Source organism: Myxocyprinus asiaticus, chromosome 35 (assembly GCF_019703515.2).
Source record: "Myxocyprinus asiaticus isolate MX2 ecotype Aquarium Trade chromosome 35, UBuf_Myxa_2, whole genome shotgun sequence".
Taxonomy (NCBI): Eukaryota; Metazoa; Chordata; class Actinopteri; order Cypriniformes; family Catostomidae; genus Myxocyprinus; species Myxocyprinus asiaticus.
Genome location: NC_059378.1, coordinates 19,640,554 through 19,663,515, shown reverse-complemented (window position 1 = coordinate 19,663,515; position 22,962 = coordinate 19,640,554). Strand labels below are relative to the sequence as shown.

The window sequence follows — 22,962 nt, the reverse complement described above, 5'->3', positions numbered from 1 at the left end:
AAGCATACAAACTCACTTAAAAAAATATAAATTATTTGATAGCACAATTTATTAATCTTGGAAACATGGAAACTCCTGCTTAAACATAAACAGCATCTAAACTGGCTTGCAATTATACACTGAATTATAAGTGATTTAATTAACTACAAAATATTAATATTAGGCCTACTCTCACACATCATAATGTTCCAGCGATGTCTAATTAGGCTACTGTTTATGTAAGCAGTATGTACAAATAATTCTTGTTTGGCAAATATTAAAACAAAATAGAATGACAAGCAACTACTATACTGAAACATTTTGCAGTGCTGTCGTTACATGTTCATAAAGGCAGATAAATTCAGCCAACAAAAACAGGTTCACAAAAAAAAAAAAAAAAAAAAAAAAAACAGCCCTTCCACATTCAACATTGAAAAATGTTTTTACATGCCATCTATCCTAAGAGTAGATTTTTACAGAATTGTATATTTGAGGAGTTGGAAGCCCCTGTACAGTAGAAGAGGTAGACAGTGTGGCTGAAACATACTAGTCATGTAAATTCCGCTTTAAAGGGAAGATTTTTACAGTGTACAGTGGCAGTTTAGGTGTGATTTTCAGTAAAATGTTGCCAGGTGTTGTAGCTGTATGTTTTCATTCCTTAAGACTCTGGAGGCATTTATTACCTAGCAATATGAGTAGGGAAGGATTTATTCTGACATCAATGTGGTAACTCTGAATGACATCAATTCGATTTGATGGACTATATCTCTTGTCAAAGATGAGCTGGGTCAAATAATCCTTAATTTATTTATTTTTTCCATTGGTCCGAGCTTTTACCATTTGAAGCAATTTACTCTGGTGTAGTGCAAATACAAAAAGGGTGAATTAAAATGAAGATACATTTTATACCTATATACTGTATATATCCATATATATTCCTTTATGAATAGTGTATAGAACACAAATTTTAGGGTCTTGTGGCATTCATTCCTAAAACAAATATACTGTGCACTATCACAACATCACAAAGACATGATCTTCACTACCTTTAGAGAGAGAAAATTATTGTAAGATAATTTGCATATGATATCACAAGAGCAATAAAGAGCTAAATGAATTTCAGTTCAGATGAGAGATAATCTTATTCAAAATACATGTGCAAAGTGAAAAAAAATAAATAAAAACCATGTTTGCTGTGCCACTAAATTAAAGCTGCCATGAAAGCCACATGCCTCCAGGAGTGAAGAGCTTTTAGAAACTGTTAGCTCATCATGTACTTGTTAAGTATCAAAATTTCCCACAGCAAAAATGGAAGAAGAGAAGAATAAATTCTCAGTGGATGTTTTTTTAAATTTTAAAATTTTTTATTTTTTATTTTCTCCCCTTTTGTCCCCAATTTGGAATGCCCAATTCCCAATGCGCTCTAAATCCTCGTGGTGGCTTAATGACTCGCCTCAATCCGGGTGGTGGAGGACGAATCTCAGCTGCCTCTGCGTCTGAGACCATCAGTCTGTGCATCTTATCACGTGGCTTGTTGAGCACATTACCGTGGAGACCAACACGTGGATATTTTTTAAAGCATCCTCTCTTTTGTCCTCATATGCGACAAACAGCACAGACTCAAACTTTGTCACTCCTTCTGTAAAAACAAAAATCTTTATATTTTCCAGTCTTACTGACATTCTGCTGTATTGCCACCTGCCTCCACCCCCATGGTGAAACCGTTACTGAGGTTCTTGGGACTGGGTGGGGTGGTGCTCACTGACAAGGGCTCATGCTTCCCTCCAGGATCCACAGAGCAGCCCTTCTTGGGCACTCTGGGCCGCACCACTGGAGCCTTCGGAATGACAGATGTCTGCCTGTGTCCCTCTGCTATCAGAGGTGGGCGAGTGGGCATGGGTCCAGGCAGGCCTGAAGGTTTGGATTTATGGGGAGGGTGGAGTGGCGGACTTGGAGATGATGGAATGTGCGAGGCCTCATCTTCAACCTTGTCAGAACTTTCTTTGATAGAATTGGGCTCTCTCTGAGAATCCAATGTGTTTTCCTTCTGTAAGCTGCTCTGGCGGGAGTTCTTGTCAGAGTTGGGCATCTCATAGCTGTCTGTCCGTCTCCTCGAGCCCTCATGCATGCGACTTGTGGCAACCACAGCTTTCATAGCAGCCTATGAAAAATGTATGCCATTAATATTTTAATTATGTGTTTTTTTTATTTTTATATATATACAATAAAAGCAACAAGACACTTGAGGGCATGTTATATTATGAATAGTCATGGCTGAAGCGGTTGAGGGAGTGTGTCATTCCTAACAATGCCTTAGCAATGACTATATATATTTAAAAATAGCATGGCATCTCGTATCTTATTGTTTAATTGAAGAATAATAGATTTAAATTTCTACTTCCTAAAACCCTGCAGAACATTGTGTCAAAGGCCCGTTCAGGGTCGTTTCAGACCATTTTGGCACCCTAGGTGAGATCCCTCTTGCTGCCCCCATTGGGGTCGGGGGGGCGTTGTGGCGGCCTCCTCTTTGGCGCTTCAAGTAGAAAATCTTATATTTATTTGCTAATTTAAGTACATTTCACTGGTGAATAAAATAAGTAAAATTAAAGGAATAGTTCACCCAAAAATGAAAATTTGCTGATAACTTACTCACCCTCAGGCCATCCAAGATGTTTCTTTCTTCATCAAAACAGAATTTAAGATTTTTAGGATTTCATTTCAGGCCTCCTCCTCTAAACAATGCAAGTGAATGTACTTTTTGACAGTCCAAAATGCATATTTAGTGTGCATCAAAATAATCCACACGACTCCAGTTGACAAATAAAGTTCTTCTGAACCCAAACGATTGATTATTTTTAGAAACAAAACAATACTTATACTTTTTAACTACAAATGTTCGCTTCCGTCTCTGTGACACGCGATCATGATGTAAGCTCGTTGGTAAGGTCACGCGTCACGTGGAGGAAGAGGCAGGAAGCGCGTCATTGTTTACAAGAGAAACTTGCACAGACCACAGACCAAGCGCCGTTCACAAACCAAAACAGTCCAAAACAATTTCAAAACAATATAAAAGAAAAAAATAATTTCCAAATAATAATAAAAAAACATTACTGCAGTAAATAACCATCCTTTATTTCGGAGCAATGCCGTTGCGTTAACTACTTGTGCTTTTTCTTTAGCAGAAACATATAGGCTATATGACAGGAATTCAAGCCACACAGGTTGTAGTCAGTGAAACCATGTGTCCTTTGTGTGAGACTTGAGTGAAGTGGCGTGAAGGTGAGTTATTTATGCAGGCAGTGATGAGCGAATGAATTGAGTGCAGGTGCGGTGAATTAGAAATCGGATGATGAGGAGCGGAGCGCTGTGGTAGGTGCAGAGCCCGAGGGAGGTGTGACAATGACAACGTTTTCACACATACCTGAGTTCGCTGGAAAAACAGCACGGGCACAGCCGATGAATTCAGATATTGACCCTTTGATTCTTTCAATGATCTGAAATCCTCAGGGGTAAAATGTTCACTGCACACCCTCCAATATTTGAGAGCATGTAGGGGTGTACTGATATGCATGATCAGCGTGATAAGCCAGAGCTTCAATCGCTCATGATAATGTATAGGCAATCGATGAAAAGCTAATATTTATCCCACCGTGCATTTTCTTTGGGGTTTCTGAAGGTTGAAGCATCCAGGACACACACACTCACCAAATGACCATTTTGAACAATACACTTATACAAATACAAATCAACAGCAAAGACAATTAAACTTTTGTACAGCGCCACTTCTCTTGTAAACAATGTCGTGCTTCCTGCCTCCACGTGACGCATGACCTTACTAACGAGCTTACGTCATCCCTCTCATAAGCGCGTGTCACAGAGATGTACAGAAGCGAACATTTGTAGTTAAAAAGTATATAAGTATTGTTTTGTTTCTAAAAATAATCAATTGTTTGGGTTCAGAAGAACTTTATTTTTCGACAGGAGTCGTGTGGATTAATTCGATGCACCCTACATATGCATTTTGGACCGTCAAAAAATGGAGTACATTCACTTGTGTTGTTTAAAGGAGGAGGCCTGAAATGAAATCCTAAAAATCTTAAATTCTGTTTTGATGAAGAAAGAAACTCAGATACATCTTGGATGGCCTGAGGGTGAGTAAATTATCAGCAAATGTTCATTTTTTAGGTGAACTATTCCTTTAATTTAACTTTTTGAAGCTGGTGTTCCCAGCATGCACTGGGCTTGAATAATTAATGAGCTTGCATGGAAGAACCATGTATTAAGTTCCCATGTAACTTAATTTACTCAAAAGTTTAAGTTAAATTTACTCACACACTTTATCAATATTATGTCATAAAGTTAAGCAGATTTTACCTAGTGTTATACCATTAAGATTTACTTTGAAAACTGTGTGCAAAAACATGCAAAATAAAAATGAAGTAAAGCTTACTTTTTTTTTTTTAGTGCAGGTTAAAACGGGATCAGGAACGTTTTGAGAACTGTCCACTTTAACCGCATTCAATGGTGAATGTAGACACTTTCCACCACATTTTAACACTTTAAAATATGAAAAAGTGCATATACAGTATAGCATATATATAGTGTGCCTGATATCAACATGCAGTGAACACGCAAATCTGAAGCTAAGTACTCCACTAAAATAACTGAGAAGTCTGCTCAAAATGTCCTGTTTGTACTTAGTATTATGTGAAGAACGGTGCACTGATGTAAATGGCAATGGGTCTTGCCTGACCATTTGTGATGGGATCACCAGGGATGGATCTTAATACCAGCTGTAAACAGGGTCAAAAACAATGATGGTCATCAGTGGCTGACCTTTAATTTGCGCCGAGCATTAAATTCCTGTAGTTTCCTCTGGGTGGTGTCCATGTGGGAGAAACGTGCTGCTTTTCCAAGAACCCATGGATGCTCTAGAGCCTGTTTCACTGTGAGACGTTTATGAGGATCCAGCACTATGAGCTTACTAACCTATAGAAACATTACCATCAGTTAATGGTGAAGAAACAAAATGTGATCTCAAGTGAATGAATAATCAAATTAGTATCTGGTGAGGCTGTTCTTGGATGAGATATATTGCTCTCTTTCATCTCATTTGAAATCTGCAGTGTGATAACATCATCAGCATTACAAACAATATGCAAGAACAATAAACAGAACTCTTAAAGGAATAGTTCACCCAAAATGAAAATTCTCTCATCACCCCAGATGTGTATGACTTTCTCTCTCCTGCTGAACACATACAAAGATTTTTAGAAGAATATATCTGCTCTGTAGGTCCATACAAAGCAAGTGAATGGTGACCAAAACTTTGAAGCTCTAAAAAGCACATAAAGGCATCATAAAAGTAATCCATAAGACTCCAGTGATTTAATCAATGTCTTCTGAAGTGATCCAGTTGGTTTTGGGTGAAAAAAAGACCAAACTGTACCCCTCCTTTCACTATAAATCTTGACATCAGCAGTCTTCTTGGCCATCATGATTTCAAGTTTGATTACACTTCTAGCGCCATCTAGTGCTCTTCGCACACATTAAGCACTAGAAAGTGTAATCGAGCTTGAAATCAGGATTGTGCCTAGAGAATGCAAAGGCAAATTGTACAGTGAAAAAGGAGTTAAATTTTGGTCTGTTCTCACCTACAACCGATAAGATCGCTTCAGAATACATTGGTTAAAAAACTGGAGTCTTATGGATTACTTTTATGCTGCCTTTATGTGCTTTTTGGAGCTTCATAGTTTTGGTCACCAGTCACTTTGTATTTGTATTGTATAGACCTACAGAGCAAAGAGATATTCTTCTAAAAATCTTCATTTGTGTTCTGCAATAGAAAGAAAGTCATTAACATCTGGGATTGCATGAGGGTGAATAAATGATGAGAGAATTTAAATTTTTTGGGTGAATTACTTTTAATGCTGTCTGAGCAGACAGAAGGCAAGAGGAACTCACCAAATCCTTTGCATTGAGGGAGACTTCATCCCACCAGGGGGAGACAAACTCATAGTCACAGTTAAGAATGCGACTGTACATATACTGGTCCCCCCTTGGATCGAAAAATGGTTCAAACCCACACAGCCTGAGGGTAGAGACAGAAAAGAGGCAGATAGCAGAGAAAATGCAATTAATAAGTTGGGCAATGACCTGAAGGGAAGGCTCTTCATGGAGAAAAAGAGAACCAAATCAAACAAACTAACTAATGAGGAAGATTATATGCAGAATGTCACTAACGATATATAGGTAAATCTTTACCAAGTCAGGTGTTCAAGTACTTAGTATATTTGCATAACAAACCACCACTCCAGATATCCCAGATTATCTCTCTTTGTATCAAAGTTAATTCTTCTTCATATAAACAAGATGTTGTTTATTTTACTGATTGTCCATCAGAATATTAATAAAAAAAAATAAAAAAAAATAAAAACGAGACACAGCACTTCCTCAAGCTCTTGAATATTTAACATTTCACAGCTTTTTGGAATACTTTATTCAAATTGGTCAGTCACGGCATAATGCGGTCAAATAGTTTTCTATAATGACTGCTAAACTCTATATTTGACCATTGTTCTTGGCAACCAATCACTTTCACTGTGCTAAAATGATTCCAAATTAATCAATATTTCATGTCCATATGTCCATATATTTACTTATTTGGTAAATGATGAAGTACAGTCAATTAGTCATTATGGCAAAAATAAATAAATAAATAAACTCTTCAGGATGATACAAAATTTCTCTGCTTTCTGTTGGGGTTCTGATCATACTGTCAGCTTTATTACTGATTGGCTTTATTCTCACCTGTTTAGCCCTTACACCACTGCTATTCTAGTCTACATCGTTGATCATTTGTATTCTTTACTGCTGATATTTTTGCCACTGATTAATTGCTTGTGTTTTTGCATTTTTTCCCCCTAATTTGTAAGTCGGCTAATAGCATCTGCAAAATGAATAAACATCAATGTACTGTAACTGTATTACTCACAGAATGTATAGGATGACTCCTACCGACCACATGTCAACCTCTGGGCCATAAGGATTTCCTCTAAGGATTTCAGGAGCTGAGTGTATACATAAACAGGCAAATTAATGCAAATATAATAAATGATGAAATTTTATTAGTCATTAATTTGCTTGCTTGCAAACATTTTTATGAGTTTTTATTTTACATGTCAATTGGGAGTTAGGTTGGTAATCTAATAATAATCATAAAAACATTAATATGGTGTTTAAGTCATCACTTAAATGGTCTGTAATTCAGACTCACCACAGTAGCCAGGGGTCCCACACACTGTCTTCATTGTCACTTGCTCATCAATTATTTTTGAGAGTCCAAAGTCCGCTGTGGACATTACAGAAAAGAATCAATAAATCCCATTTATTACTGAAAGAGTTTTAGCCATTGTCACTGAAAAAACTTTTATTTCATTGTTCAGTGTCAACTTTTCCTGCATTAAAAAGATAAAACTGAGTATTCTTTTTTGGTTTTTTTGGTTTTTTTTTACCTATCTTCAGAGGTGCATCTATTGACAAGTCAGCATAGAGGAGATTTTCTGGTTTGAGGTCCCTGTGAACAACTCCATTTTCATGTAAATACTAGAATAGAGACAGAGCAAAAATATGAGTTGACATGAAATACATGCTATATTTCATCTAAAACAATTAAACATTTTTTTCTTTCTAATTCTTGTACAATATTATGGTTGCATCAGAAATGCATTTGTTGCATCTCATGACTATTTTTGAATTGTAAAAAGCTAAAAGATTATTAATAATGGTTAAACAGTGTAAAAAAATGGTGACCTGCACCTAAAAATAACATTTTCTTAAATATCGAGAAATTTGTACCTTAAATCTTGATGTTAACCTGCCTTTACTAGGACCACTATTACTCCCAGGGGCGTATGAACAACTAGAAAAAAAGGGGTTGTCGTGAAAATACATTTCTAAATGTAGGGGGACATGGCTGTTACGCACTTGATTACTCCTAAAGCACGTTTTCTTTTTTTATTGGTGAATTTTTTAACCTCTAGGATTTTAACCAAGACAACAGCTTAATGGATTAATTGTTACAGTAAAGAAAAACTCACACTATGAATGCGAGGGACAACATGGAATGTTTTTTGTTTCTCATTGCAAAGACAGATCAGCATCCCCTCTCCCTATTTAGCAGAGCTGCTCTAATAGGCAGTTTGCTATGTTGATTTCATTCATTAGTTGATTTATTTCTGTATTAAGGCTTAATATGTTGCTTTAAGAGTGTGTTTGTTTGTGTGATTATATGACAGCTTCAATCTTCTGAAGTTCTGAATAAGTCTGTATGATGAATTCACTGAAGCAGTGGCGCAACACACAGTGTCTTCAGTTCTTGCTGTTCTCTGTATTCAACCCTTTAAAACAGCCATTATGAATGCCCAGGCAGACTCAGTATTCACTGTCTCCTCACTTCTGCTGTGTTCCTGCATTAGCAAATCATCTCTGGACTCCAGACAGAGTTTTCAGTGCTGCAAATTATCCACTGTCTCTGGGATGGGAGGATCGATGGCTATGCCGGAACCTTTCAAACCTCCTGTCTTGCCTAAAGAGGTTTTTCTTGCACTCTGTTGAGATCATGGGGTAGTTCTCCATTATCAGGGCACAGACACTTGTGAGCCACAGTCTGCTAAAGTGCGGGGATGACTCATGCAGTGTCAGGCCGTGTTAATTAATTTTGTGTTCATTGGCACAAGACATATGTTGTTCCTTTAACACAATTCCAAAAATATATAAGTGAATCACGCCAGGTGAGGAAACAAGGGTTTCCTTTTAAATGTGAACCAAGAAGTTTGTTATGAGTCTGATGAAGTACAGGAAGTGTTTGGCAAATGACAGAGTGTTAATTGAAGGAGGAAGGAGTCACTCTTGTGTTTTAGCACATGACTAGTGTGCGGTTTGGAGGTTTGAGTGAACACTCAGAGTCCTATCAAAGTAAAGCTGAGGTTCTAGAGTTGATTACATTGTAAATGTTTAATTAAAAATACTTTGTAAGAAGGCTGGAACAATAGGGTTAAAGGGATAGTTCACCCAAAAATGAAAATTCTCTCATCTTTTACTCACCCTCATGCCAACCCAGATGTGTATGTGTAATTTATTTCTTCTGCAGAACACAAATGATTTTTAGAAGAAAATCTCAGCTGTTTAGTTCCATACAATGCAAGTGAATGGTGACCAAAACTTTGAAGCTCTAAAAAAGGAGATAAAATCAGCATAAATCCATATGACTCCAGTGGTTTAATCAATGTCTTCTGAAGTGATCCAGTTGTTTTTGTGTGAGAACAGACTAAAATATAACTCCTTTTTCATTTTACATCTTGTCATTGCAGTCTCTCTAGGCATGGTCAAGAGTTCAAGCTTGATTACACTTCCTAGTGCTTGACACGTGCAGAGCACTAGATGGCACTATAGGAAGTGTAATCGAGCTTGAGATCATGATTGCCAAAGAGACTGCTGTCAAGATTTCTAGTTAAAAGTAAAAAAAAAAGGAGTAATATTTTAGTCTGTTCTCACCCAAAACCAACTGGATCACTTCAGAAGACATTGATAAAGCCACTGGAGTATTATGGATCATGTTTATGCTGACTTTATCTGCATTTTGGAGCTTCAAAGGCCTGGCCACCATTCACTTGCATCGAATTCACATTCAGTGCAGAAGAAAGAAAGTCATACACATCTTAGGTGGCAAGATGAGAGAATTTTCATTTTTGGCTGAACTAACCCCTTAAAATGAATTGGTGTTGTTTTCATTTGTATTAGAATTTTTTTTAAATATTAGGCCAAATAATTTTTGGAAATTATAAATGAAACTAAGGCCTGTGTGCAACTTATACTTGTCTATTGTGGTTGGTTGCCAAGGTGTTGCAGCAGTTGTTAGGGTACTCTGGGTGGTTACTAGGCATAAGTAAGTGGTTGCTAGGGTTTTTTGGGTGATTGCTTGGTGGTTGCTTCCTGGCCCAAGTACAGCTGTCTGCAAAATCATGCCACCACTTTGTTCTTACCAACTTTCTGGCTGTCCACACAAACAGTGGCAAATTCTCAGGGCCAGCAAAGCCTTCTCTGCTGGCGTAACATGCCAGATAAATAAATATTTTCATCCTTTCATTCTAAATCACCTTGTTGCCTATGTATTTTTAATTGCTTTCCACTCTTAATTAATCCACAAACAAATAGAGAAAAACTAAAAGTTTATCCAGTCAGAATTTATTCCTTGATGCTTACAAGCAAAGTGTGACAACTGTTTCACAAATCGCATGCCCGAAGCAGCGCGTGAGTCTGAGCTCCACACTGCTAGGCCTTCAGAATTTCTTCAGAATCCCTCTACAGTGCAAATGAATGGGCAACTAAAGTCAGATTGTCAGATTCATCAGCCATTCAGATTGATTTATTTGTTCTTGGTGGGTATGATCTTTAGGATATGTCCCGGTCGAGGCCTTCTAGCTGGCGTGATGCAATCACGCTTTAAGTGATGTACGTAATTCGAGAGCGAAAAGCGTAAGATCAAGCTATCTGACGAGTCGGCTGTCATCACTGCTGGTATTGCCGTTGAGAAAGAGATCCTTATGGATTTAAATACATGAGATGTTCTGCATGACCGTGTGATTGCTTAATTTATTAAACAGGAAAGGAGGACTGATTTTCACTTCAAGTAAATTGGTAAGTGCTTTTTGCATTGTTATAGCAATATCAGGGGTTTTCTAAGTGTAAATTAGGCTGCTTGAGCATTCAGTGTCGGATCAAGTTTTGAAAAGTAGTGCTGCGTTCCATTCAACTCGGAAAGTCGGATTTTACATTGGAATGCATCTTGAAGTCAGAATCACAACTTGTAGGATCGTGCAGAAATTCTCAACTCCGATTTCGCCGAGATGTTGGTGCATGATGTCACATAAACATGTCGACACTCAGGGAGATATACAAAGTAAGTGATAAACATTCACTTTATTAAGTAATATCTATAAATGAGTTCGTTTCCACATTACATGATATTAAAGCTTGTTTAACAAACGCCTGTAAAAACAAGTGTATAAAACATGGTAAATTATAATCTCTTTTAATAATCATACACCTGAAGCACAAATGCTAGCGCTGCAGCACTGTTTATCAGTTGGGTTGCTAGGAGACATCTCTAATGAGAGTCAAACCTCTGCTAAGCTAACGGGAGCGTTGCAGTTTTGTTTCCTTAAATGTCGGGGAATGGAATGCATTTATGGTTGGAGATCTGAGATATCAAGTAGGAATATCCCACATCCAACTTGAATGGAACGCAGCATAACCGTGTACCCTGAAGAAACAAAATTTATTGCAAGCAACATTTAAATCACAAATATTATTAGATAGATTTTTCCAGGTATTATAGACCCCCTTGGTAGATTCATATGAAAAATTATGATTTTTGAATGTCTGTTCGGGAGACTTTCATTTCACAAAACAGTCATGCTGCAGTTAAAATTAGGCTTGCTTAAGCATTAAGCTTAAGCATGTTTTTAAAATGTCAGTTGGTATTATTAGTTAGCTGCGACATACTGTATGATGCCCAAAAGCATAGGGTGTCTTATTCATTGTGAAACTGTGTTTTCTTAATGGCATGAATCACAATGAAGGCCTAGACTTTAAATGCAAGGTCCGCCATTGCACACAAATAATTGTACTTTATTTGCTTACTGATTTATTTATCTATTCATCCATTTATCCATCTATTTTATGCATTTATTTATTATTTATTATTATTTAGCCTTATCGATTGAAAAACAAATGTTGTCCTGATATGAAAGTCTCTACATAAAGTGCAGCTCAGCATCACAACACAACCGGTAGTATTTAAATTGTATTACGTGTAATGTCACGATTGGCCTGCAGGTGACTGCATAAGTCTATCTCCTTAAGGGAATAGTTCACCCAAAAATGATTTTTCATCTACTTACCATTTAATCTACTTTTATTTACTCACCATTATGGCGTCTCATACTTGTAAGACTTTCTTTCTTCTTCAGAACAAAAACGAAGATATTTTGATGGAGATATGATGTGAATACATCCATACAATGCAAATCAATGGGGACCAACACTTCCAAGCAGGGCTGTAGCAAGGAATTCTGGGCCCCCTGACAGTATATTGGTCTGGACCCCTTTCATTTAAAAAAATACAGTTCAAAATTTGTTGTGGGCACCCCCTGGACCTGTGCGCCCCTAGAATCATTACCACCTTTCACCCCATTTGCTACGGCCCTGCTTCCAAGCTCCAAAAAAGAACATTTTTGGGTAAATTATTCCTTTAATGATGCTTTTAGCACATTTCAATTACTTTTATCAACTGTTTAATTGTCCGCCCTGTGAAAATAGTGAGTCTGATTGCTTATAAAATAACAGCATACCTTTCCTCAACAAGCAGCATGATTAGAAGTATCATGTACGTTGCACATTATGGAACGAGTTATGCAGCCTTAGTAATCGCCACTAAATATGGAAATGCTTCTCCAAAGCTAAGTTACTGGAAAACAGGAAGGTCCTACTCAGCATAGTTCAGAGACAAATTCAAACACTTTCTAAATTTTAACAGCATTTGCACGCACATACAATGACACAAACAAGAACTAGAGAAGTAATATCATATAAAACATGGATTAAATGAATCCAATGCACAAACACACACACACACACACACACATGTTGGTGCAGCTATCATTATGAGGACTCTCCATAGACATAATGATTTTTATACTGTATGAACTACAGTTATCCCCTAACCCTACCCCTACCCCTAAACCTAACCCTCACAAAAAACTTTCTGCATTTTTACATTTTCAATAAAACATTGTTTAGTATGTTTTTTTAAGTGATTTGAATTATGGGGACACTAGAAATGTCCTCATAAACCACATTTATAGCATAATACCCTTGTAATTACCAGTTTGTAACCTAAAAAAAGTCCTCGTAAACCACTTAAACCTACCCACGCGCGCGCACACACACACACACACACACACACACACACACACACACAAATATTCTGCACATTAATTGTCGCTTCATTGTCAGATAGACACAGTTGCTGAGCTGTTACATAACATCCTGTTCATGGAGATTAAAAGCCAGGGTAAAAAATTGCTGTGTTTTTTTTTTTTTTTTTTTTAGAGAAGATTATTTTTCACTAGTAGTTCTCCCCACACATCCGCTTACTCAACTGTTCGTTTTTGAGTGACAACAAGACTGACCCACATCTCCAAAACCCTCCACTCTCAGCTCAGCACTGGACATGTGTTGAGCCACACTAACACACAGACAATAATCCCTTGACTGAGAATGCATTAAAACAACTGCTGTACCCATGACAATAATCATCGCATCCTATTATTTGGTCATATTCTTTGACTCATATTTGTAGGGCTTTATTGGTTGTTTAGATCAGTGTTACTATCAGAAATAATTAATAATTATTTCTTTAGTTATTAATTAATATTTAAATTAATTAATTGAATCTAACTCATTAAAACCTCATATGGAGCTCCAGTAAATGTAGTGTGCTACATTTAGGAGCAAGTTTGGTTATTAGCAATAATTAATAATTATCAAAGATAATTATTAATTGTTAAAATCAATAGAACATTGATGAGAATCAATGTTAGCTTTTTAAAATCCTTTAAATCAACAATTATCAAAGATAATCATTAATTGTTAACGTCGATGAAACATTAATTAAAATTAACACTAGCTTATTGATCATTCAAATTCAATCAAAGATAATTATCAATTATCAAAAATCAATAGAATATTAATAAGGATTAACATTGACGGGGCACCACCCTCAAATCAGGGACTAATAACCAAATAGTAAAACAGTCTCAATATTAGACTGTTTTCTTAGGAAAATCGACATCCGAAGAATATCGATTTTCACAATGAATAAACAATGAATGAAGGTTTGAATCCGAGCACTGACATCCCGTCAGCATGACACAGGCGTATGCAAAACAAACCAAAACACTTCTCTTTGTAATATAAACAAAGTTTATTTATGCAGTAATATCAATTAATAATTAATACAATGCAGTCAATAAACTTCCGACTTACAACTACAAACTAAACAGTGATATGATATGGAAATAAAATAATCCTATAACACATAAGGTGTGTGTGTGACAGTGTGTGTGTGACAGTGTGTGTGTGTAAGGAGGGACGCGCACAAAATGGCGGACGTGACTCTCGTGGAGAGTATGTCACGCGAGACTTCCGGCCAGGGAATATGACCACGAATGGGGGCGGAGATGGCGTCTACCAGTTACCGCATGTATCCGCTTGTACGATAGCTTAGGGACAAAGATGGGCTTTAGCATTTAAGCTATCTACGAGCCAAAAATGTGTGCCAGAATGTTTGTGAGAGGTCGCGTGCCTGCGTGTGTGTGTGTGTGTGGTTAGTACGAGAGAGAGAGAGAGAGAGAGAGAGAGAGGTGACAGCCCTAAAGCCGATTTCACGATCGTGGGAGAGAAAGCAGCTGTTTAGTTCATCGCTCAGAGTGGACGGCTCGTAAACAGTCCCGCGTTATTTGACTCTTTAATGGATGAACTCAGTTGCTGTCTCACCCGCGATGGCGAAATTTGCACAACAATCCAATTTGGTTGGACCACAATACAGCAAAACAAATTAGTGATAATTAATACCCTGAGTATTAATAATGAGCTGACATGGCAATCCGTAAACTGTACAAGCAAAAACCTTGAAACACAAGAATAACACACTATAATATTCTATCTCTGCCCAGACATAAACCTCTTACTTGAATCGCATGAGGACACAGGTAGAATGTGTTTTCCTCCGTCATTTAACTCTGACCTGGTTCCTTGAGGCTCAGGTGATGACGGGAGGCCGTTTCCTCGCTCTGTCGGCGGGCGGTACGGCTGTTGATTCTCGGCGGGCTGGCGGAGAACTCAGAAATGTCGACTTGATTGAAGATGGAAGAGAAATCTTTAATCTCTTCACTTCTGTAGGCAAACGGATGAAGATGCAGATTGCTCGGCAGTCTCCTTCGGATCCGTTAGAGTGTTCGGTTGAACACAGGGTTATCTCAACTCGTCCAATGAGATGGAGATTGTATGGCTACAGTTTCAAGTCGGATGTTACTTCCTTGTGCCACGAGGTTGCACCGGAGAGCAGCAAAGAGCTGCGTCCACACACTGCAAACAAAGTCGCTGGAAGCAAATCCCGGAAGAATTTCAGAGGTATTTCAACTCCTGATGATGTCATGTTTGAGGGACGTTCTGTTGTGTGCCTCATCCAATAGGAGTTGAGAGTGCGATCCTTTAGTGAGCAAGGCTTCATGGATTTGTAGTCTGTTCTGGACTCCCTTTGTTTGATTTTGGCGCGATTTTTATCAGTAAGATTTACGACTTGGAAGGTGGGGGCTTGAGTTAGGTTTTTACGACTGTATTAGGCCTGCCTTTGTCTTCTATCTGAATACATGAGGCCCAACATATTAAATGGGTCATACTGTACTTTTAGTTAAATTTTTTCCCTGCCATAAGTTAGTTTTGCATGACCATTTTCTGTTTTCTGTTCATGAAGACTAGCTGTCTTTGCTACTGTACCTATAAGACTTCTAAATGTAAATGATATTTGTTTTGATTGGCTGACCCCTGCGTACCAGCATCATCGTCATTCATCAGGGTGGGCAAAGTAGCTAAATACTGAATAGGCACTGAATTTGGACAAGATGGCGAAATCGTAACATATTGTACATCTTGGCTACTATGAAAAGATGTGACTTTTCTTCCCAGAGACCAACCATTTAACAAACAGAATTTCAAATCAATACAAAACAGGCATCAAATTTTAGCTAGCCTCCTATCCAACACTTTATTTTAAGAAAGGAAACGCCTGTGATCAAATTAGATTATTAATTCCAAATTTATTTTTACAATACAAATGACTGATGTATATCAATAACCTTTAATATGTTTCCCTTGTCTCATTCCAAACGCCAATGTTTTCTTACTTCCGTTGTACACAACAGTGATTTTTCTATTAAAATCATGGTGAGATTTAGGGTTTGGGTGAGGGGTTAGACTTTATGGTTAGGCTTGGAATAGGGGTTAAATGTAGGAAAAATTGTAACAACATTCTTCGTCGGTTTGTTTATTTTTCTCTGTGGGATGAAAATCCATCCATTTTTGTATGAGCCAACTTGTACAATTTCTGATAATTTCACCGTCTCGTACTGTCAAAATATCCTGTTCCATTATGTGTCCCTTTGAAAGGCTTAACATCCCAAATTGCCATTATCGGCTTTCAAACTAGAACAGAAATTTGTGATTTGACTTACCGCCACAGCTTCCAGAATCTGTTTGATAACGTGAGCTGCATCTCTCTCGCTGTAGTAGCCCCTCTCCACAATCCTGAAACAACACAAATCTCATATTAGGGCCACGTTGTCAGGGAAAAATCAGGCCAAAAAATAAGTCACACATTTAAACATAGCACATACATGGACTATCGTATGTTTTTAAACATGAACAGCTGATGTTTAGGTGTGTGTTTGTGTGTGTATGTGTGTGTGTGTGTGTGGACCTGGCAGTTTTCAGTTCTCTGTTTAGCAGTGTGTAGGCAAACACATCCTGTTCCAGCTCTGTACCAAACCCATTTAAACCAGTTATCGGGTTCTTGTTTTATTTAATTATCTCTCACTGCTGGGCAGAGGAACACAGAAGAACTTGAACTTTGAGACATTGATGAAAAAGAAATAATGAGATTCCTGTGCTGAATACCACCTTAGGATATAAGTAGACGTATTTAAAAGGATAGTTCACCCCAAAATGAAAATTATGTCATCATTTACTCACTCTCCTATTGTTCCAAATGTGTATGATTTTCTTTCATTCATGGAACACAAAAGAAGGCGTTAAGCAGAATGTCAGCTTCAGTCAACATTTACTTTCATTGCACCTTTTTTCCATATCCTCCTGGACCCTAAGTATGACTGCTGTGCAGGTTTTCCATTTCATTTTTGATTTGTAACTAGTAGCACCTAATAAACATGCAAAAAAATAAATAAAAAAAATTCTAGAGCAAACAGTTTTCCTAAAAATTAATGTCCACATATGGACAGCGGGACTAAGTTGGGAATTTTTTTTTTTTTATCAATTTGTTTATAATGTTTCCATGAGTGTTGGTTATTCATGTTTTTGGAATGTTACAGACATTACAGCTGATTTTCTGTTAAGCTGCTTTGGAACAATGTGTATTGGGAAAAGCACAAATAAAAAACTATACAAATAAAAATTATTTGACTTGATTTGACTTTTATGTTACAATGTTTTTTTCTACTTGGCAACAAAGTCTCAGTGTTCTGTCTTTGCACTGTCAAACAAACAAGTGATAGCCAGACTGAAGCATTTTAACAATAAGACATTAGCATAAAAAAAAAAAGTTATACAGTTTTGGAACACCATAAGGGTGTGTAAACGATGACAGATTTTTCATTTTTTTGGTGAACTATCCCTTTAAATCTCTCCATTCAGTATTATATCTTGTATAGAGCCTGTAGATCATCTTTTGATGGTCTTTGAGCAGTACACTGCAATGAGACCAAAGCTTGAAGCTGAAGCTGAAGCTGAAGATGAATGTCACAAATAATGTGCCTGTATTACCTTTAATTTATGAGGCATATCATACCTGTCAAAGAGTTCTCCACCTGTGACCAGTTCTAGGATGAGAAAAATCTCAGTTTCAGTCTCAAAAATTTCTTTTAAACGAATCTGAAACAAAACAGAGTGAGAACAGTCACAACATAGCAACACTATCCATATTGTCTGCTTTACACCAAAACAAAGATGTTAATGAATGAAATGAAACATTTCATAACAGTGTGAAAGCCATTTCACATTGCATTGCAAATAACATAAATATCTTACGATATTTGGATGAGAAAGACGCAGCAGGACTCCGATCTCTGTCCTCACTATTTTCTTGTCGATCTGAGTTGACAACAAAACAATACATGAGATCAAATGTTCATTCTGGGATTTCATGAAATTTGAATATAAAGCTGATCCCATAAAATAATTAAGTGACTCACAGTTTTCTTCAGCACCTTGACAGCATAACGTTTCTCTGTTTGCTTCTCTTCACAGCGAAACACAACAGATGTGGCACCCCTGGCAATAAACATTGAAAAACAATCTTAAAGGAATATTCTGGGTTTAATACAAGTTAAGCTCAATCGACAGCATTTGAAACACAATGTTGATGACCACAAAAATAAGTTTTGTATAGTTCCTCATTTTCTTCAAAAAAAGCCAAAATCAAGGTTACAGTGAGGCATTTACAATGGAAGTGAATGGGGCTATTTCGGGGCCACATCATGCCAACTCACTGACAAGCCCTATCAACCCATCAGACATTTTTGCATCAAGCATGTTTACGTTCCCTTGTGGAGCAACCTGAGGTGTGCTGCGTCAGTGCATGGAAGACCTGGGTTCGGATCCGAATTGAAACAAGGAAGCAATCGTGTTCATATAATCAGTGACAAAGACGATTCAGAGGTGGCATTTTCCCCCTAACATTACATTTTCACTCCACTGATGGTAAGGTTTATGTTTTAGATTTGGGTTGAGGGGTACAATTTATTAAATATGCATTCTTCTTCACTATATTACATCCTGTATGGCACCCCCCTAGATCGCCCCTCAGTGGGCATTTCACCCCGAAAATGGAACTAACACGTCCAACAGCACTCCCCTAGATCACCCCTCAGTGGACATTTCACCCCTAAAATGGAGCTCACACTTATGGCTTTGACCACTGGGGGCAGTATTTTGAACATCAGTAAGCACAAATCAATTTTACCTAAAGAAAATTCAACTACTCTTTCGATAACATAGTCCATAATTAATACAATTTAAAAAATGATCGCATGCCATAAAATAGATAACCCTGAATCATATAGGAAGTACAAAACACAAACAAACAGCACTAAATGTATAACCATCACAACAGATGAGGTGCTGGAATTTCACAACTGTGACCTCCACCACTGACCAAATTATGGAGTTTTTTCCTACTCTACCCCTCACTACTCCTGTGGCCATGCATTTCCATGGCAACTGAGTCTTAATTTAATGATGCCATATTTAATAACTTCTACCTGATTAAAAAGAAGTCCTAACTTCCCACAAAAATGATCACAAATAAAAGAGGCCTTGACTGATCATCTAGTCTTGAAATGCTCACATATTTTACACAACCCACATATAACCCACATGTAGAACTAATGGTCCATTTTAGCAACATTTGTAGAAACATCATACCAAAAATATCACAAAATCTTTTTTCTTCTCTATAAAGCATTATTTATACAAAGGTTGTGTTATATGGTCCTCCTAGAGCTGCTCTCAGATCCTGTCCTTGTTTTCCATTGGCAGTGAATGACTCAATTAGACACACACACTCAAAGAGAAGGCCGTCATCTCTCCATCTGCTACCTTGTTGTCCAACTTGAACACTTGAATGCAGTGTCTGACAAAAAACAGTCTTTAACATAATCAGGGATAGACTTAAAAGCTCTCACTACATACAATATGTGGGCATATGCAACCAACAATATTTGAGTTAGATAAATACATTGAATTCGATAAAAATTAACAGACTCTCAAGTCTAAAACATGGACTTCCTTCTCAGTGCTGAAACTGGCGCCACACAGCCATGATGACAGACTAAAATGACGTGACAGGATAACTGCTCAACATTTTGTATCCCACATCCTGGGAGGTAATGATGACATTTTGAAGCACTTGGTGACATTTATAAAGGTTGGGTGCATCCTTAACCTGCTCAATTAAGTTCAGTAGGTATAATTAGTTTACTAAGGGATATTCATTTTTAGCAAGTTTAGAAACCACTCATCCCTGTGACAATAACAGGCAACAACGACTGATAACTAGCTTTAAATAAACTTTCTCACTGCACATTTGTTTACAAATGGACGTTGTCAACACAACTGCACCATCACGATACAAGGAATATGTCAATACACAGAAAAATGCCAATTTAATATTTTTTTTCTAATAATAAATGTTTACATTACACAGTCCATGTAAATAAATTCACTTGCAATGATAATACTAGCCTACTAATACGTGTTTACACGCAGCTCCACAAAATAATTACATAGTAAGTGCATGTAGTTCATTTGTATAACATAGTAATTACTAATGTAATTACATTGTAACAAGAAAACCACTTGTGTACGTACCTGCCTAATTCTGTGCCCATATTATAGAAATCCTCCACTGTCGCATCGCGGCGCGAGCCTTCGACCCAGTATTCCACCGAGCACGCGCCGGATCGAGAGGTGGGCATGATGGACCCTCCGAAGACGGTTCTGCTGTTATAATGAATGCAACTAATCCCTTAGGTCAGGGAAGCCCAGGAAAGACTACCACTTTCACATCTAGGTATCAGCTTGAGCTGTGATATGTATTAAAAGTCAGTCCACTGAAGCATTACAGCGGAAGTCTTTTTTTTTTCTTTTCTTTTTTTTTTTTTCAACTGACCTGCCAATATCTTAAGTTAACAAGAAGATATATCGTATATATGATGATATTCCCGCGTTGTACTGGAATAATCTTGATCAAAACAATAAACAAAAAGCTGTTTTTAAAGTGTATCTTTAGCTTCCAAAAGGCCTCGTTGGGTGAGTCAGGAAAGATTCCATCCCAAAACCCTCCCACGATACACAACATTCAAGAAAACATCATAATCCTATAGTCTACAATTAGAGATCCCGAAATCACAAGCGACAGGATGACGATGATGATGAACGATTCCCTGCTTGTCAGGTCCTCAGCAGAATTAAAAACAACAGATCTGCTTCTTAATATCTCAGACGCCTCTCAAAGAAGATGTATATTCGGAATAAGCAGGTTGAAGATGAAGTAAATGTCGTTTCAAATGTAAATCTCACAGCTGTTTGTGCTGACGAGGGGTGGAGAAAGGGAGGCGGTCTGTCACACACTAAACCACACACACACACACACACACACACACACACACACACACACACACACACACACACACACACACACACACACGTACGCCCTCTCAGCTTCTCCCTCAATCCCTGGCTTTCACTTCGGGCTCCAATTGGGAACCGGAATGTTCAATCAAAATAAAAAAAGATGGGCTTATGGTAGCAGGGTTGAATCATCTTACATATCACAGCTAAAATGTAATATTCACCCATAATCGAATATCAGCACGTTAGCTCCCAGTCAATAATTGTAAACCTGTGCATGGCTGATCGGTTTGCTTTAATGTGCAGCGTCGACGGAGGTTCGTTTCAGCACCTCGGACAGTTCTCCTTCTTCATAAAAGAAGAGTTATTTCGTCGTAGCAAAATGACAGTTTGGTGGTTCAGTAAATGTATCTGATAACAACCATGACAACAACATTTATCGTGCGTTATTTTTAATATAATCTTAATTGTCCATGTTTGAATTTGCTTGTGTCAGATGTACTAAACCTAACGCTGTAAAGGTGCGCAGATATGATCACCACTAGGATTCATATAAACCAAATCCCTAGAAGTCATCGAATGGATAGCATACACGCGACAGAAGGCGCGTCACGAGATACTGCTAATGTTTTCAGAGACAGAAGGCACGTTATGTGCTGTTGGTTAGGTGAAATCTCACTCGATGATGAAAACCTAGCACACACTTTCAGCAATAGGCCGTAGGCACATGTGGTGAGATCAGGATAAAACTTGAGATTTGCTGGTGAAAAGGTGTTACATGAAGTTATTACATGAGTCGAATATCACAACTTTAATCCAGCTAGTTTGGTTGTCATGTGAAGATGCTAATCAACCTTCAGATGTTTGTTAAAAAATGCTTAAAGGAATATTTAGGGATCAATACAATACAAGCTACATCGACAGCATTTTGTGGCATAATTTTGATTACCACAAAAAATAATTTCGACTCGCCCTTCCTTTAAAAAAATTACAGTGAGGCATTAACAATGGAAATGAATGTGGCCAAAATTTCCTTTTCAAAGTACTTTATTGGCATGATTAAGTTTACATACAATATTGTCAACACATCAAAAACATAAAATAATATAAAAAAATTATATTTAAACGTTTAACAAGACATTAACCTTTTCATGAGTAGGGTCTAAATTCCTCTGCAGTGCACCCTGGAGTGAGTTATTTTTGCATGTGACACTGCACAGCCAGTAGAGGGGGGCAGAGTGTACAAGAGCTTTTTTATTTACATTTTTTATTTCTTGTCATAAAAAATACTGTATATAATATAGTAAACGTGAACAAATTGTTCATGTCTGCTGTACTGTTTTTGTTTTATTTAGTTAGTTTTATAGCTATAAAATACAAATGAACAAATAATATCAGCAGTCCGGTTTGCCTATGCACTGTTTGACATCTCAGACATTGTGTGTGTGCGTATGAGTGATAAGCGCTAATGTAAACTGCATACACTGGATAATCCCGCTCAATCAATATGTTTTCACTGTGAGTATACAAGTATTTTCTTTTTTTTTTTTTTTAAATCCCCTTTTCTCCCAATTTGGAATGCCCAATTCCCACTACTTAGTAGGTCCTCGTGGTGGCATGGTTACTCACCTCAATCCAGATGGCGGAGGACAAGTCTCAGTTGCCTCCGCTTCTGAAACCGTCAATCCATGCATTTTATCACATGGCTCATTGTGCATGACACCGCGGAGACTCCGCATGTGGAGTCTCATGCTACTCTCCACGATCCACGCACAACTTACCATGTACCCCATTGAGAGAGAGAACCACTAATCATGACCACAAGGAGGTTACCCCATGTTTCTCTACCCTCCCTAGCAACTGGGCCAATTTGGTTGCTTAGGAGACCTGGCTGGAGTCACTCAGCACACTCTAGATTCGAACTCGGGACTCCAGGAG

General features: G+C 37.7%; 1 protein-coding gene across 1 annotated transcript; it reads right to left on the bottom strand.

Annotated features, from left to right (window-relative positions):
• LOC127426307 (calcium/calmodulin-dependent protein kinase type IV-like) lies at nt 1-21,023 on the bottom strand. The gene is made up of 11 exons (XM_051673034.1): nt 20,263-21,023; nt 18,087-18,165; nt 17,923-17,985; nt 17,684-17,766; nt 16,335-16,407; nt 7,494-7,584; nt 7,256-7,330; nt 6,974-7,049; nt 5,944-6,070; nt 4,816-4,968; nt 1-2,140 (listed from the first exon to the last, which is right to left on the bottom strand). Exons 1-11 carry the CDS (start codon nt 20,367-20,369, stop codon nt 1,652-1,654), a joined length of 1,416 nt encoding a protein of 471 aa, XP_051528994.1. The 5' UTR covers nt 20,370-21,023; the 3' UTR covers nt 1-1,651.
• Between the last annotated feature and the right edge of the window lie 1,939 nt (nt 21,024-22,962).

Excerpts from the sequence above, each read along its gene's own strand:
- LOC127426307 (XM_051673034.1), bottom strand. The coding sequence starts at position 20,369 with ATGCCCACCTCTCGATCCGGCGCGTGCTCGGTGGAATACTGGGTCGAA. Across the intron at positions 7,585-16,334 it reads AGATTCTGGAAGCTGTGGCG|TATTTACATGAAAATGGAGT; the intron begins GTAAGTCAAATC and ends TCTCTATTCTAG. Across the intron at positions 6,071-6,973 it reads GGAGTCATCCTATACATTCT|GCTGTGTGGGTTTGAACCAT; the intron begins GTGAGTAATACA and ends CTCTACCCTCAG.